The sequence below is a fragment of the Oncorhynchus kisutch genome, linkage group LG20 (genome assembly GCF_002021735.2).
Source record: "Oncorhynchus kisutch isolate 150728-3 linkage group LG20, Okis_V2, whole genome shotgun sequence".
In the NCBI taxonomy this organism is placed as follows: domain Eukaryota; kingdom Metazoa; phylum Chordata; class Actinopteri; order Salmoniformes; family Salmonidae; genus Oncorhynchus; species Oncorhynchus kisutch.
Genome location: NC_034193.2, coordinates 16,010,120 through 16,028,743, shown reverse-complemented (window position 1 = coordinate 16,028,743; position 18,624 = coordinate 16,010,120). Strand labels below are relative to the sequence as shown.

General features: G+C 43.9%; 1 protein-coding gene across 2 annotated transcripts in view; it reads right to left on the bottom strand.

Annotated features, from left to right (window-relative positions):
- The window catches only part of LOC109865738 (serine protease HTRA1B), a 36,102-nt gene that overhangs the window by 15,799 nt on the left and 1,679 nt on the right, over window positions 1-18,624 (bottom strand). For both annotated transcript variants that reach the window (XM_020454153.2, XM_020454152.2), the window contains exons 2-3: window positions 9,029-9,128; window positions 7,768-7,972 (exon numbers count right to left, since the gene is read on the bottom strand). In XM_020454153.2, the coding sequence (XP_020309742.1) occupies window positions 7,768-7,972; window positions 9,029-9,128 (305 nt within the window). The remainder of the gene's footprint in view (window positions 1-7,767; window positions 7,973-9,028; window positions 9,129-18,624) is intronic.

Below are 18,624 nucleotides of genomic sequence, written 5' to 3'. Positions count from 1 at the left end.
GGTGTTAAGGCGGAACTAGTGTCAAACGCACGTTAGTTTGCAATCTTGTCATGTAAAAACTGGTGCCCTAACACCAGATTCGGCAATTTACCTGTCTTATATCAGCTTGCTTGCACTCACATGGGAGGGGTGGAAATATTTGAGATGTGTCCTTCAAAACATGATCCAATGTGCTAATTCCAGGCAGCGTTCATAGAGATATTTAAGACCAACCAATAGCTGGTTTTAGCGGTAACGCAGTTGGTTATGTCATGGATTTTGACAGCTGAAACGTAGCCAATCCAGCCGTGACGCACACTGCCCTATCCAGCCGTGATGCACACTGCCCTATCCAGCCATGACGCACACTGCCCTATCCAGCCGTGATGCACACTGCCCTATCCAGCCGTGATGCACACTGCCCTATCCAGCCGTGATGCACACTGCCCTATCCAGCCGTGACGCACACTGCCCTATCCAGCCGTGATGCACACTGCCCTATCCAGCCATGACGCACACTGCCCTATCCAGCCGTGACGCACACTACCCTATCCAGCCGTGACGCACACTGCCCTATCCAGCCGTGACGCACACTGCCCCATCCAGCCGTGACGCACACTGCCCTATCCAGCCGTGATGCACACTGCCCTATCCTGCCGTGACGCACACTGCCCTATCCAGCCGTGATGCACACTGCCCTATCCAGCCGTGACGCACACTGCCCTATCCAGCCGTGATGCACACTGCCCTATCCAGCCGTGACGCACACTGCCCTATCCAGCCGTGACGCACACTGCCCTACACATGGAACAAGAGTAGCCTGACGTGCTTTTGGTGCCTGTATACTTCGTATTTAGAAACATAAAAGACTACCGTTTCCCCCCTTTTATTTCATTAAAAACCAAGCAAAGCCTCCTCTCAATTAAGGCTTTTTTGTCTGCCCAATGCAATCGCGTAGTAGTCAAGACTGTCGATAAAGGGTTTGGCTCCTGAGACCGCTTGGAAGTAAATCTTAATCACCAAAGCTTTAATAAAATATCAAGTTTAAGAGGAGTAAAACTTTGAGCTGACATTCCCTTTTAATCTATGCATTGTAGGCAAGCCCACATGCAGCCATGCAGGTGCCGTTTTGGTGTGCGTAAAAGCCTCCATAGTCTATGTTGTTTTAATATTATATGCCCACGGTGTCACGGTCGTCATATGGAGGAGATCAAGGTGCAGTGTGGTAAGCGTACATACTTCTTTAATGAAAGAAAGAACACTGAACAAACTATACAAACCGTGCCGCTAACATAGCTAGTGCAGACAGGCAACTAAACATAGAATAAGAACCCACAAACTACCCAAGGAATATGGCTACCTAAATATGGTCCCCAATCAGAGACAACGATAAACAGCTGCCTCTGATTGAGAACCAATCGAGGCAACCATAGACATATAAACATCTAGACTTACAAAACCCCCATGACATACAAAACCCCCTAGACAATATAAAAGCTAAACAAACCACCCTCATCACACCCTGACCTAACCAAAATAATAAAGAAAACAAAGATAACTAAGGTCAGGGCGTGACACACGGGGAGAGATTATGGTGCCTGTAAGTTGTTGTTTCGTTTTGTTTAGAATTTGATTATAAATATGTTCTCTTTTAAGCCCTTATAAATAATTAATTTAATATTGTGTATTGACCACGTTTGGCATGTCCCTGCTCAGCCATAAATCAATTTGCAGTAGGCCTAGCCCCTATATCAGTGGGAATTATATTGAAGCCACGCAATTACTTAGAACAATACAGTCTGCAAATGGGTTCAAGTTCATTTATTTAGCAAAGATGGGAAAGGTCTACATTTTGTTAATTTGTTTCTGTAAACCATTTGACTAACCTTGGAATTGATTCCAAGGCAATACATAAAATAACGTAAATACACAACCTGAAGCAACCACATATTTGGCCATGGAACACGTTCTGATTGGCCAGTGAGGGACCAAGCCTTGACAAACTCACGACTTGTTTATTCATCAACCCATCCCATTCGCGCCAATGCCAGCAAGTGCCCGGACAATGGTGACAAGGAAAATAGCAAAAATATTTCTGACACACCCCTGAACCTATGACCCTACCGCCTGAGCTTACGCTTCGAACGCACCGACAGCATCATTGCATTTTGGTACAATGAAAAATCCAACGTGCACAATCGAGAGAAAAAAAAAACACCGAAATGAATGTAATTCTGGTTTACCAAAATGCAATGATGCTGTCGGTGCGTTCGAAGCGTTAGGTTTGTTAAAATAGAGCCATATGCACTCTACAAGCCTATAGCCTTAAACCTATTCCCCTCTGATATCAGCTTTAGCCAATCCAAGCATTACGATTAGTGAACTTCCTCAGCCAAGTCCCTAGGGCCATAATTATACAGTGTGCAGATAGCATCAGTGAAAATATTAATGCACTCCCGAAAACATGTTTGATCATTGTCAATAAGCTATGCAATGGAGGACTGTAATTCCTGTCACAGAGGATCATTCATTTACCACTGATTTCCAGGCTTCCTCTAAAGTTCACGGAGACCTAGACATGTACAGGATATATCCCAAGCAATCCATATAACTATAATACAGTCATGTCAACAACTAGTACTAACTTTATCATCAACCATCTAGTTGTTATTATAGTCAAGACAAGATCAAATCAAATCAAAATGTATTGGTCACATCCACATGTTTAGCAGATGTTAATGTGAGTGTAGCGAAATGCTTGTGCTTCTAGTTCCGACAGTGCAGTAATATCTAACAAGTAATCTAACAATTCCCCAACAACTACAAGATACACACAAATCTAAAAGAATGAAAGAGAATATGTACATGTCGTATATTAATGAGCGATGGCCGAGCGGCATAGGCAAGGTGCAATAGATGGTATAAAATACAGTATATACATGTGAAATGAGTAATGTAAGATATGTAAACATTATTCAAGTAGCATTATTTAGAGTGATTTGTATAAAGTGACTAGTGGTCCATTTACTAAAGTGGCCAGTGATTGGGTCTGTATATTGGCAGCAGCCTCTCTGAGTTAGTGGTGGCTGTTTAGCAGCCTGATGGCCTTGAGAAGAAGCTGTTTTTCAGTCTCTCGGTTCCAGCTTTGATGCACCTGTACTGACCTCGCCTTCTGGATGGTAGCGGTGTGAACAGGCAGTGGCTTGTCCTTGATGATCTTTTTGGCCTTCCTGTGAAATCGGGTGCAGTAGGTGTCATGGAGGACAGGTAGATTGCCCCCGGTGATGCGTTGTGCAGACTGCACTATCCTCTGCAGAGCCTTGTGGTTGAGGGCGGTACAGTTGCTGTACCAGGCGGTGATACAGGATGCTCTCGATTGTACATCTGTAAAAGTTCGTCAGGGTTTTGGCTGACAAGCCACATTTCTTCAGCCTCCTGAGGTTGAAGAGGCGCTGATGCGCCCTCTTCACCACACTGTCTGTGTGGGTGGACCATTTCAGTTTGTCTGTGATGTGTACGCAGCTTTCTTCACCTTCTTCACTGCTGTCCCTTCAATGTGGATAGGGGGTGCTCCCTCTGCTGTTTCCTGAAGTCCACGATCATCTGTTGATGTTGAGTGAGAGGTTGTTTTCCTGACACCACACTCTGAGTGCCCTCACCTCCTCCCTGTAGGCTGTCTCGTCGTTGTTGGTAATCAAGCCCACTACTGTTGTGTCATCTGCAAACTTGATGATTGAGTTGGAGGCGTGCATGGCCATGCATTCATGGGTAAACAGGGAGTATAGGAAGGGGCTGTGCACACACCCATGTGGGGCCCCAGTGCTGAGGGTCAGCGAAGTGGAGATGTTGTTTACTACATTCACTACCTGGGGACGGCCCCTCAGAAAGTCCAGGACCCAATTGCACAGGGCGGGGTTGAGACCCAGGGCCTCCAGCTTGATGATGAGCTTGGAAGGTACTATGGTGTTCAATCCTGAGCTGTAGTCAATGAACAGCATTCTTGCATATGTATTCCTTTTGTCCAGATGGGATTGGGCAGTGTGCAGTATGATGGCAATTACAGATCGTTTAGATCATTTATCTTTGCCTTCTTGGGTACAGGAACAATGGTAGCCATCTTGAAGCATGTGGGGACAACAGACTGGGATAGGGAGTGATTGAATATGTCGGTAAACACACCAGCCAGCTGGTCTGCGCATGCTTTGAGAACGCAGCTAGGGAAGCCATCTGGGTCAGCAGCCTTGCGGGGGTTAACAAGTTTAAATGTTTTACTCACGTCAGCCACGGAGGGGGGGCGCAGTCCTTGTTAGTGGGCTGCGACGGTGGCACTGTATTATCCTCAAAGCGGGTAAAGAAGGTGTTTAGTTTGTCTGGAAGCATGACGTCGTTGTCCGTGACGTAGCTGGATTTCTTTTTGTAGTCAGTAATTTCCTGTAGACCCTGCCACATACGTCTCATGCCTGAGCTGTTGAATTGTGACTCCACCTTGTCTCTGTACTGGCATTTCACTTGTTTGTTTACCTTGCGGAGGGATTAGCTACAATGTTTATATTCAGACATTTTCCCAGACCAATTTCCATGGTTAAATGCGGTATATCGAGCTTTCAGTTTTGCGCAAATGCCGCCATCCATCCACGATTTCTGGTTAGGGTAGGTTTAAATAGTCACAGTGGGTACAACATCTCCAAAGCACTTCTTTATAAACGCACTCACAGAGTCAGAGTATAGGTCGATGTTGTTCTCTGAGGCTGACGGGAACATTTTCCAGTCCGCGTGATCCAAACAATATTGAAGCATGGCTTCCGATTGGTTGGACCAGAGTTGAATGGTTCTCATCAATGGTACATCATGTTTGAGTTTCTCCCTATAAGACGGAAGGAGCAAGATGGCGTCGTGGTCGGATTTGCTGAAAGGAGGACGGGGGAGGGCTTTGTATGCATTGCGGAAGTTAGAGTAGCAGTGGTCAAGGGTATTGCGCATGCACATAGCGCAATCAATATGCTGGTAGAATTTAGGTAGCCTTGTTCTCAAACTTGCTTTGTTAAAATCCCCAGCTACAATAACTGCAGCCTCAGGATGTATTTTTTCCAGTTTGTATATAGTCCAGTGAAGTTCCTTGATGGCCATCTTGGTGTCTGCTTGAGGGGGAATTTACACAGCTGTGACTATAACTTACGAGAATTCTCTTGGTAGGTACTTGATTGTAAGGAATTCTAGATCATGTGAGCAAAAGGACTTTGAGTTCCTGTATGTTGTTATGATTACACCATGAGTTGTTAATCATAAAGCATACACCCCCGCCCTTCCTTTTCCCAGAGAAGTGTTTATCTCTGTCGGCGCGATGCATGGAGATGGCTGAACCGATTCCAACAACATATCCTGAGAGTGCCATGTTTCCGTGAAACAGAGAATGTTTGTAATGCTCGTCGGTGGAAGAAGGTGAGGACCAAAGCGCAGCGTGGTACCTTTTCATGTTATTTATTTAAACTGAACACTATCAAACAAAGAAACAAAAAAGCACAACCGAAACAGCTCCGTCGGGTGCAAAACACACTAAACAGAAAGTATAATCACCCACAACTCAAGGGTGAAAACAGGCTGCCTAAGTATGGTTCTCAATCAGGGACAACGATTGACAGCTGCCTCTGATTGAGAACCATACCAGGCCAAACACAGAAATACCAAATCATAGAAAAAAGAACATAGACTGCCCACCCAACTCACGCCCTGACCATACTAAAACAAAGACATCACAAAGGAACTAAGGTCAGAACGTGACAATGTTACTATCTCAGATGTCTCTCTGGAAGGCAACCCTTGCTCAAATTTCGTCTACCTTGTTGTCAAGAGACTGGACATTGGATAGTAGTATACTCGGGAGCGGTGTGCGATGTGAACGTTTACGGAGCCTGACTAGATGGTCGCTTCGTCTGCCCCTTCTGCGGCATCGTTGTTTTGGGTCGCCTACTGGAATTAGATCTATTGTCCTGGGTGGTGGTCCAAACAGAGGATCCACTTCGGGAAAGTCGTATTCCTGGTCGTAATGTTGGTAAGTTGACATTGCTCTTATATCCAATAGTTCTTCCCGGCTGTATGTAATAAGACTTGAGATTTCCTGGCCTAACAATGTAAGAAATAATTCATTAAAAAAACAAAATATTGCATAGTTTCCTAAGAACTCGAAGTGAGGCGACCATCTCTGTCGTTTCAGCCCTGTGTTTGCACATGCTCAGAAGGAGTGGGCCTCAGCAGCCATTTGACTAAAGAAAAGACTGGGGATGAGCACAACGACCCAGATCCACATTTAGTCAATCAGTCACTGAGAGGGGAGAGAAACAGAGAAACAGAATCCTGTCCTTGTTGCCAACAGGAGACCATTTCTCTTCACTGTCTGTGAAAAGCCTGTACAGACTCATCCTTTGATGCAATGGAAACAGGAGCAGTGAGCGAGCCACGGCACATGCAGATATATGCCTCGCAGGAGTACGTCTGTGTTGCTCCCACTCCGCTTTGAGGACGGTCCTCCGCCATCACACCAACGCAATGTAATCTTTCCACCTCACTCTCCAAGACAGGGTCAGGGAGTTTGACCACTCTGTCTGGAAGGGGTCCGTCAGTCCTTGGGTTCCCTCCTAAGGGTTCTCTTTGTGTTTTTGGTGAGGTTATTACAGTGTAATTGTCGGTTTAATGACTTTCGACAATTTAGATTTCTAACTTATAAGTACTTGAAGTCATTATGGAAGTAAAAATACACTGTCTATGCTCAGAGACAAACAATAAAAACTTTCAGAAGTGGATTTATAATGTTGACACTTTCAGTTGCAAATCACATAAAAAGTGACACTCTATTGAGCAGCATCCAGGAGTCAGCCAGAGGCTTGTCTGGGAGGACTCACAGTAACGTGGCGCAGGAGCCGGCCAGTGTAGGGGAGTAAGACACCCTATGCTCCAGATACACCTCTTCAAACACACACACACACACACACACACACACACACACACACACACACACACACACACACACACACACACACACACACACACACACACACACACACACACACACACACACACACACACACACACACACACACACACACACACACTTCCTCCAGTCTTCTGGGACTAGTTCATTGGAACTAAGCCTGGGACTGGTTCACACACACAGAGGAACATTTTCCTCCTTGACACCCAAACAGCTCTATCCCTCAACTGGGTGATTACTCTTTTGGTAATAGTAGGGAGAAGCAGCCATATAAAACATAATGTTGACCCCTAGTTATTAGAACAAACTGGACCAAAGATGAAAAATTGTTCATTAAATCTAAATCATACCACAAAAAGACCCCAGATACACATTCTCACAATTCATCATGTTTGTTGCTGAGGTGTCTTATTTGAACGATCCGGCCTAGCTCAAATTAAACCTAGCCGGCACCAAGAACGCTTTGAGAAAGTATTTTCATGCAGGGATTTGTCGGCCATAAATGAATCCAGTCTGTGTGAGCAGATGAATGACAATCTATGAAAGACTGATGCTATTTGTCTTGACCATTCAGAGCCACTGTTAAAATCTCTCCATCACATTCCTGTTCTCCGGCACCATCTCAGAGAGAAAGCGACAGAGAGAGAAGGAGAGAAAGAGATAAAGAGAGAGCAAGAGTGAAAGAGAGATAGGGAAGGAGGGAGTGAAAGCGAGAGAGAAAAGGAGGTTGAGGTAAACAGAAACACAGGTGCATTCAGAGACTACTGAAGAAGAGAGGCTTGGAGAGCGGTAACAGGACTTACCGGGACGTCGATCTTGATGAGGGCGATGTCGGCCTTCTCGTCCACGTCTTTGATCTTGGCGTCGAAGGTAGCGCCACTCTTCAGCTCCACCTTCACCCGGTGCTTATTGGCCACCACGTGGGCGTTGGTCACGATCAGGCCGTCCTCTGATACCACGAAGCCAGAGCCACTGGCCACCGCCACCTCCCGCTTAGAGAATACCATCCTGGAAAGAGGACAGAGACAGGAGACAGAGACAGGAGACAGAGGGTAAAGCAGGGAGACAGAGGGTGAGACAGGGTGACAAAGGTGCGAGACAGAGACACAGGGTGAAAAATAGCGAGACAGGGAAACATCCTTCATTGGTTTTCACCTAAAACTGTTCCACCTAAGACTGTTTGTATGCCTGCAACCAAGCTCTGTGATGTCCTGTAGTAGAGGAATTTCAGAAAATCGGCCAAAGTACATGTTCTGCAATATCTGTAAATCCACATGTCCATGAGCAGAAGACCACATGGTACTACCAAACATACTGTATGCCATTTAGCCCAAAGCCCCTCTTAAAGATCCCTTGAACGAATTTCCTGATGATGTGTTTATCAACAGGAGGGCAGGAGAATGTTTGTGTTCTCATAGCAACAGCAGGATCAACTTTGTAAACAATTTATACAAGATCATGAGTCAGGCAGACAACTATGTACACAGCTGTGACAGGCAGGAGATCTGGTGGTTGATCTACAGTGTTTAATATAGGTCTATACTTGTCTAACACTCCATCCACTCCTATATACCTTAGAGTGAAATTGGTCACTTTCTTATCATAACTTTTACTGGGAAAAACCTCATGCGATACAGTACCTGTTCTACTGTGGTCAGTGTGTGTGTGTGTGTGCTTGGTCTGTCAGACCTGGCCATCCCACATACAAAAATACAGTTTACTATAGAATACTACAGTACTTACTATAGAATTCTGTAGTAAACTGTAGAATACTGTAGAATAATATACTACACACTGTTGTATCCCTCGATCAGTAAATAACTGTCCGCAAAAACACTACAGTAAATACTACAGTATATTCTGCTCTTTTTTACTACAGTATGTATACTATAGTAAACTGGAAATACTACAGTATACTACAGTAAATATTACAGTATACACTATAGTATTTTTTCATGTTCGATGTTTCTGTGTGTTGTTGTGTGTGTGCGTGTGCGTGTGTGTGTGTGTGTGTGTGTGTGTGGGCGTGTGTGTGAATGTGATGCAGAGATGAGAGGTTCTTACTTGCGGTAGAGTTCAATATGAACCACAGCAGGAGCAATCTTCTCAACCACGTCAGCAATAAAGTTGTATCTGTGGCGCAGACTGTCTGGATTCTCCTGGCCTGGAAAACATCAAACACATACAGGATTATATATTTGCCACAAGCCCCGAAATATTTCCAAATACTTCTGGATATATATATACATATATATACACTGCAATCTGTAAAGTCTACACAAGGTATTCCCAAACTCCCAGGGATACGCGCAATGCCGTCCATTTATATTTTCCAACGGGGCTATACATTTGGGTGAGGTTTTTTTCTCGCCTGAGTAGCCTTGTTTCACTGCCAAAAATAGAATTAAACCATCTGCATTCAGCGAAATAACAACATAATGTCAAATACAGGTAGCCTAGTCAAATAATTAACATCCAATCATATTAACCATTACTCTCTCGCGAGAATTCCACTATGTAGCCAAACGTAGCTGCTGCTCATGTTGGTATCTGTAATGATGGCGCAAAAGCCATGACAGGGAGACAAAGTGGAGTGGTAAGGCGCGTGCAAGCAGTTGCTCCCGACACCATTTGGGTACACTGCAGCATCAAAGGAGAGGCTCATGCTGCCAAGGGAATGCCTGGCAGCTTGAAAGACGTTTTGGACACTACAGTGAAAATGGTTAACTTTGTTAAAGCACTTCTTATGGCTGCAATCCCGTTAACGGGATGATATGACAACAGCCAGTGAAAGTGCAGGGCGCCAAATTCAAAACATCAAAAATCTCAAAATTGTTGTTAATCCCACCACAGTGTCCGATTTCAAATAGGCTTTACGGCAAAAGCACCACAAACGATTATGTTAAGTGACCACCAAATCACAATGGAAACAGCCATTTTCCCAGCCTCCTTAATGCAACCGCTGTGTCTGATTTCAAAAAAACCTTACGGAATAAGCAAACCATGCAATATTCTGAGACGGCGCTCAGAAGAAATAGTCACAATAGCCACCATGTTGGCGTCAACATAAACAAGAAATGATATGATAAATATTCCCTTACCTTTAATGATCTTCATCAGAAAGCACTCCAGGAATCCCAGGTCCACAATACATTTTTGTTTTGTTCGATAATGTCCGATATTTATGTCCAAATACCTCCGTTTGTTAGCGCGTTTGGTATACATATCCAAACGCTCATTCTGGTCAGCGTTACGTCGGACAAAAACTTAAAAAAGTTATATTACAGGTCGAAGAAACATTTCAAACTAAGTACAGAATCAATCATTAGGATGTTTTTAACATATAGCTTCAATAAAGTTCCAACCGGGGTATCCCTTTGTGTCTTGATGAGCAATGGAACGCAAGTGGGAATGCGCGTGATCAGAAAATGCCTGACTGCAAGTCACCTGATAGATTCTGCTCTCCTTCAGTCCCACAACACAGTAGAAGTCTCATTCAAATTTCTATAGATGGTTGACATCTAGTGGAACCCCTAGGAAGTGCAACATCATTAATATCTCAAGGGGATTTCATTGGGAACTGTGGTGAATACATACCAAGCTCAGATTTCTCACTTCCTGTTTTGATTTCTCCTCAGGATTTTGCCTGCCATATGCGTTCTGTTATACTCACAGACATCATTCAAACAGTTTAAGAAACTTTAGAGTGTTTTCTATCCAATAGTAATAATAATATGCATATATTATGCAACTGAGACTAAGGAGCAGGCCGTTTACTTTGGGCTACTTATTAATCCAAGCTACTCAATACTGCCCCCCAGCCATAAGAAGTTAAAGCAAGGCCCCTGAACTCTTGTGTATTTTCTGCACTATGCAATGATATGGGCAGCGAGCATGTAACGCGTTTACAACAGCGCTGGTTTTCAAGGAGCAAAGTATTGACATGTTTTTTTTAATTGAGAGACGAGCTTAAAGTTTTCTTTACTGACCATCATTTTCACTTGTCTGACCGCTTGCATGATGATGAATTTCTCACACAACTGGCCTATCTGGATGATGTTTTTTTCTTGCCTGAATGATCTGAATCTAGGATTACAGGGAGTCTCTGCAACTATATTCAATGTGCGGGACAAAATTGAGGCTATGATTAAGAAGTTGAAGCTCTTCTCTGTCTGCATTAACAAGGACAACACACAGGTCTTTCCATAATTGTATGATTTTTTTTGTGTGGAAATGAACTCAAGCTTACGGAAAATGTCAAATGTGATATAGAGAAGCACCTGAGTGAGTTGGGTGCACAATTATGCAGGTACTTTCCTGAAATGCACGACACAAACAACTGGATTAGTTATCCCTTTCATGCCCTGCCTCCAGTCCACTTACCGGTATCTGAACAAGAGAGCCTCATCCAAATTGAAACAAGTGGTTCTGTGAAAATGGAATTGAATTAGAAGCCACTGCCAGATTTCTGGATTGGGCTATGCTCAGAGAATCCTGCCTTGGCAAATCACGCTGTTAAGACACTGATGCCCTTTGCAACCACATACCTATGTGAGAGTGGATTCTCGGCCCTCAGTAGCATGAAAATTAAATACAGGCACACTGTGTGTGTAAAATGATTTAAGACTGAGAATCTCTCCAACACAACCCAACATTGCAGAATTATGTGCATCCTTTCAAGCACACCCTTCTCATTAACCTGTGGTGAGTTATTCACCGTTTTCAATTAACAAATATGGTTTTATATGTAAGATGGTTAAATAAAGACCAAAATTATTGATTGTTGTTCTATTATTATTTGTGCCCTGGTCCAATAAGAGCTCTTTGTCACTTCCCACAAGCCGGGTTGTGACAAAAACTCACACTCATTCTTATGTTTAATAAATGTATAATATAGTGTGTGTGTGGCAGGTTTACAATGCAAAAAAACAACATTTGAGAGTGCGCTGACCCTGGTGCTAGAGGGGGTACGCAGCTGGAGGTTGAATGTTTGAAGCAGTACGGGACTATAAAAAGTTTGGGAACCGCTGCTCTACACTATACTCTTATAAAGGAACTTTAAAGAGCGCAGGGGACCTCCTAGCATCACTATACTGTATAAACATAAGCATATTCTCTATTGATAACATCCAGATCGGTAGTGCGAGGGACAGAACTCAGCTGAATCTAAAAACGGGAAATTGGAACATCTGCTTTGAGGCTCCGTATTGTACTGCATGGTCAGTCCAGCTGAAGATCTTCTGATCTCCTCACTGAGCTTATAAAACTCAGGAAGTTACAAAAATCTGAAGTTTTATAACCATAACACTTTATTTTTACCTTGCGCAACCTTTGGTTACGGAACAGCTGCAGTGCGTGCAAAACATGTGCAATTACGCCTTCCCCTCCTCCCTTTGGGTCTGTGTCGGCCCAGTCAAATAATATCCCTAGGCCTATCCTCCATCTCCCCCTCTAATAAATAGCATCTTTCCAAACCACCTCCCAAACTGACAAAATAGTTCATATAGGTTGTGTGGTTTGGTCTCACACAACCTATGATAGGCAAAACAATAACTGGTGTCTCCCCCTTTTATCTTACATTCCAACAATAATGCACTGCAGAAGGGCTGCTGAATTGGGCTGAGCACTCCCAATCACCCCAACCACAACATCATGGACATTCACAATGAGACCTGTGGAGGCTCCTCAAAGGAGGAAGGGGAGGACTATCCTCCCCAGTCAATTTCATACAAATAAAAATTGTAAAACATTTAAAAAGTTATCATTTTTAGATAAATCTATACTAAATATATTCATGTCACCAAATAATTTATTAAGACACACTATTTCGTAAAGAAGGTCTACAGTAGCCTCAACAGCACTCTGTAGGGTAGCACCATGGTGTAGCCGGAGGTCAGCTAGCTTCCTTCCTCCTCTGGGTACATTGACTTCAATACAAAACCTAGGAGGCTCATGGTTCTCACCCCCTTCCATAGACTTACACAGTAATTATGAGAACTTCCGGAGGACGTCCTCCAACCTATCAGAGCTCTTGCAGCATGAACTGCAATGTTGTCCAATCAATCAAAGGATCAGAGAATTAATCTAGTACTGAAAGCTTACACTACAGCTATCTAGCACTGCAGTACATACATGCATGTACAATGAGAAAGAAATACAGTAGTTGAACAGTTTTGAAGAAATTAATTACTTCCAAAATGAAAGAGTAGCAAGAGAGAAATAGAGAGCGAGAGAGATTGTCATATTTTTTTCACTTTCATATTCACTTACTTAGCTAGAAAATGCAGCTAGCTAGTGTAGCCTACTGAAACACCCTTCTCAAACAGAGGGATGCTATGTTAACTAGCTGGCTATGACTTTCCAACACAACACTGAAACTCTTCCAAGTCAAGGTAAGCTTTTGGTTTGACAAATGTATTGTCCCGGGGGCCCGCCGGGGTAACTGCTTACTGACTGTTCACTAACGTTACTGCACGATTGTAGTTCTATTAGCTATGCTGACTATGATGTTACTTTAGCTAATATGGTGACAACGATGTAGGCTGTGTGTAGCGGTTATGGTATGGTTTGGCTTGGAAAGGTTTTTTCGCCTGGTCACATACAGCTGATGTATGTAAAGCTTTAAAAATAAAGCTTGGCTTATGGTAGGGAAATTAACATTATATTCTCTGGCAAAAGTACTGGTGGACATTCCTGCAGTCAGCATGCCAATTGCACGCTCCCTCAAAACTTGAGACATCTGTGGCATTGTGTTGTGTGACAATTTTAGAGTGGCCTTTTATTGTGCCCAGCACAAGGTTGCACCTGTGTAATGATCATGCTGTTCAATCAGCTTCTTGATACGCCACACCTGTCAGGTGAATGGATTATCTTGGCGAAGGAGAAATGCTCACTAACAGGGATGTAAAACAAATTTGTACAAATAATTGTTGCTAAATAAGGTTTTTGTGTGTATGGAAAATGTCTGGGATATTTTATTTCACCTTATGAAACATGGGACCAACACTTTACATGTTGCATTAATATTTTTGTTCGGTATAGATTTGCATATTAGATTCTGGCAACATCAATCCAACAGGTCATGACAGCCTAGTCTGTGTTTGTTTCATTAATATTATCTAAGGCTATAAGGACTTTCACTGACCTCAAACCACCCAGAGAAGTGGACTGTGGTATGTGCTTGAGCCATAACAGGCTATATGTCTCCAGATCCAGCCTCCACCATCATGACTAGTCAACTTCTCTGTAGTAATTCTTGTCATCATGTTGCCGAAAAGAGTAAGAGAGAGGAGAGAGTTCTCTCGACCTGACCTGCACACAGAGACATGCACTCAGGCACGCCATGTGAAATGGCTTTCAATAAAATCACATACAAATACTTCAGCTTTGATAAAAGGTCAAAAGATCAGTTGTAAAATTGAGGACACTCTATCTTTCTTAATCACTATCAGTCACACCAGCTATTTTGTGCACTGAAAGCCTATAGCATGATCGAACAGATACAGGCACACACAGATGCACACACAAACAAACACACACCCCAATTGAAATGGTATTACGTGGAGCGAGAAAATAATAGCCCTCTAACCTTACAGATGTGCGTTTCTCTGCCAAGTGGAACTCCTGATTATGGGGCATGCCATGGCCTGTCTGTCTATTCTTACCCACTGATGGTTTCCTGATGAGTCCATCAGCTATTTGACAAGGGGTGCTTGGCTTGACTGGCTGTCAGGCTGCTTTGGCCCCTCTCACAATCTGAAGTGAGTACATAAAGAGAGAGACACAGAGGCTGGCAGGAAGTATTATGTCTTAATACTGTAAACATGGTCAAAGACAACTGTGTGGGATAGATCTTCCTCGATAGGTTCTTCTTTATTTGACTACAGCAACAGTTTTGCATGATTGAGGGGTTTCTTGCAGAATCTGTGAGTCCATATCCCAGTGCCATCCATTTTGTCACCAAAGCCCCATACACTACCCACCATTGCGACCAGTACGCTCTCGTTGGTTGGCCCTCGCTTCATACTCGTCGCCAAACCCACTGGCTACAGGTTATCTACAAGTCTCTGCTAGGTAAAGTCCCGCCTTATCTCAGCTCACTGGTCACCATAGCAGCACCCACTCGTAGCACGCGTTCCAGCAGGTATATCTCACTAGTCACCCCCAGCCAATTCCTCCTTTGGTCGTCTTTCCTTCCAGTTCTCTGCTGCCAATGACTGGAACAAACTGCAAAAATCTCTGAAGCTAGAAACTCATATCTCCCTCACTAGCTTTAACCACCAGCTGTCAGAGCAGCTCTTAGATCACTGCACCTGTACATAGCCCATCTGTAAACAGCCTATCTATCTATCTATCTATCTATCTACCTACCTCATCCCCATACTGTATTTATTTATTTATGTATTTATCTTGCTCCTTTGCACCCCAGTATCTCTACTTGCACATTCATCTTCTGCACATCTACCATTCCAGTGTTTAATTGCTATATTGTAATTACTTCGCCACCATGGCCTATTTATTGCCTTAACTCCCTTATCTTGCCTCATTTGCACTCACTGTATATAGACTTTTTGTTTTCTTTTGTTCTACTGTATTATTGACTATGTTTTGTTTATTCCATGTGTATCTCTGTGTTGTTGTATGTGCCGAATTGCTATGCTTTATCTTGGCTAGGTCGCAGTTGTAAATGAGAACTTGTTCTCAACTAGCCTACCTGGTTAAATAAAGGTGTTCTCAACTAGCCTACCTGGTTAAATAAAGGTGTTCTCAACTAGCCTACCTGGTTAAATAAAGGTGTTCTCAACTAGCCTACCTGGTTAAATAAAGGTGTTCTCAACTAGCCTACCTGGTTAAATAAAGGTGTTCTCAACTAGCCTACCTGGTTAAATAAAGGTGTTCTCAACTAGCCTACCTGGTTAAATAAAGGTGAAATAAAAATAAATAAAAAACATTTTAAATACTTGAGGATTTAGACCAGGCTAACACGTTTCAGAATAGATCACAACCTCTGGTGAGCTAGTGCCCTGGTCTTAGCAACAATGTCTGTCAACCACCCAGCCCTCCCCACTCATGTGACAAGAGTGTCCATGTTTGCCCATGGGTATTTTAATCAAGCATCCACTGTTATTCCCATGGTGCTGTGGACATCAGTTGCTTAGGAGTTCTTCCATGCTTCCCCCACTCTCGCTATTGAAGGCACTGGGTGGTGATGGGTTGCAGGCTGGAGCCTCTGACTACCACACACATGCACCCACCCACCCACACCCACACGCCCACACACACACACACACACACACACACACACACACACACACACACACACACACACACACACACACACACACACACACACACACACACACGCATTGACTCTGTCTCATCCAATATTATGTTGGACATCTTGACGTTGCCAAAGCTCAACCCCAGACTTCAAGTGAGTTTATGTGAGTGTGTTTGTGCACCTTGGCTGCCGTGCTCACCACTAAACTAATGTTTAACCTGTTGTGAGCTCCTTACATTTGAAAGGGTATGGAAAAAAACAAGCTTCGAAGCAATGTTTGCATGTGTCTGAGCGATGGTCAAATCCAATCATGTAAACAACAGGTGTAGACTAACAGTGAAATGCTGACTTACAGGCATTTCAACAATACAGAGAGAAGATCTTTAACATAATAGAAAGATCATAACACAAGGAGAGAGTAATGATAACTCGGCTAAATACACGAGGATACCAGTACCGAGTCTATGTGCAGGGGCACGAGGTGATTGAGGTAGATAACTACATACAGGTATGAATAAAGTGACTAGGCAACAAGATAGATAATAAGCAGTAGCAGCAGATTATGCGATGAGTCAGAATAGTTAGTGCAAAGGGAGGAGTCAATGCAGATAGTCCGGGCAGCCATTTGGTTAATTGTTCAGCAGTCTTATGGCTTGGGGGTAGAAGCTGTTAGGGAGCCTTTTGGACCTAGACGGTGCTCTGGTATAGAGGTCCTGGATGGCAGGAAGCTTGGCCCCAATGATGTACTGGGCCATATGGACTACCCTCCATACCACCTTGTGGTCGGATGCCAATCAGTTGCCATACCAGGCGGTGATGCAGCCAGTCAAGATGCACTCAATTGTGCAGCAGTTGAGGATCTGAGGGACAACGCCAAATCTTTTCAGCCTCCTGAGGGGAAAGAGGCGATGTGTGTGGATCATGTTAATTCCTTAGTGACACCGAGGAACACCGAGCCCTGTTGATATTGATGGGGGCATGCTCGGCCCTCCATTTCCTGTACACCACGATCAGTTGCTTTGTCTTGCTAACGTTGAGGGAGAAGTTGCTGTCCTGGTAGCACACCGCCCAGTCTCAGGCCTTCTCCCTGTACGCTGTCTTATCGTAGTCGGTGATCAGGCCTACCACCATCGTGTCATCAGCAAATGGTGTTGGAGTCGTGCGCGGCCACACAAACGTGGGTGAACAGGGAGTACAGGAGGGGACTAAGCACACACTCCTGAGGGGCCCCCGTGTTGTGGGTCAGTGTGGCGGATGTTTTCTTGTCTACCCTTACCACCTGGTGGCGACCCGTCAGGAAGTCCAGGATCCAATTGCAGAGGAAGTTGTGTTCAGTCCCAGGGTCCTGAGCTTAGTGGTGGGCACTATGGTGTTGAACTCTGAGCTGTAGTCAATGAACAGCATTCTCAAGTAGGTGTTACTCTTGTCCAGGTTGGAGAGGACAGTGTGGAGTGCAACAGAGATTGCGTCATCTGTGGATCTGTTGGGGCGGTATGTGAATTGGAGTGGGTCCAGGGTGTCTGGGATGATGGTGTTGATGTGAGCCATGACCAGCCTTTCAAAGCATTTCATGGCTACAGATGCGAGTGCTACGAGGTGATAGTCTTTTAGACAGGTTACTGTGGCGTTTTTGGGCACAGGGAATATGGCGGTCTGCTTGAAACATGTAGGTGTTACAGACTAGGTCAGGGAGAGGTTGAAAATGTCAGTGAAGACACTTGCCCGCTTATCAGCACATGCTCTGAGTACACATCCTGGTAATCCACCTGGTCCTGTGGCCTTGCGAATGTTAACCTGTTCAAAGGTCTTATGTTAACCTGTTTAAAGGTCTTACTCACATCGGCTACAGAGAGCGAGATCACACAGTCGTCTGGAACAGCTTGTGCTCTGTCACTGTCTGTCACTGTCAGCTGTGGAGCAGTTCGTCACAGCACTCTCCATCATGTCACTCATACAGAGAGCTGAGCATCATCAAGAGCAAATAAATAAACAGGTATTAACAAAGTATTAACTAACTTAGCTACCAATTAACTAAACATGTCTCAAATTTGATTTGAACCTCTCCAGCAACAAAACATCTTATTGTTAGAGATTTCATTGACACTTATTTCCATTCAAAAGGTATTAAGACACCATTCCATTCACTTTCTACTGACAGAGTTTAGTTGATTTTATATCCATGCCTGTCAATCACACATATACAGTATATATGGAACAAGTCACCTCATGAAGAAACATGGCTCAGTGACTGTCGAATTTGACCTAGAGCTTGATCTGTTTAGAAGTTATACAATCGACTGACTGCACGAGGTCCAGATGCCATGATATCATAGGTGTGAGCAGCTCATGTAATGGCTTTTTTGACAGAGTTCTACCATAT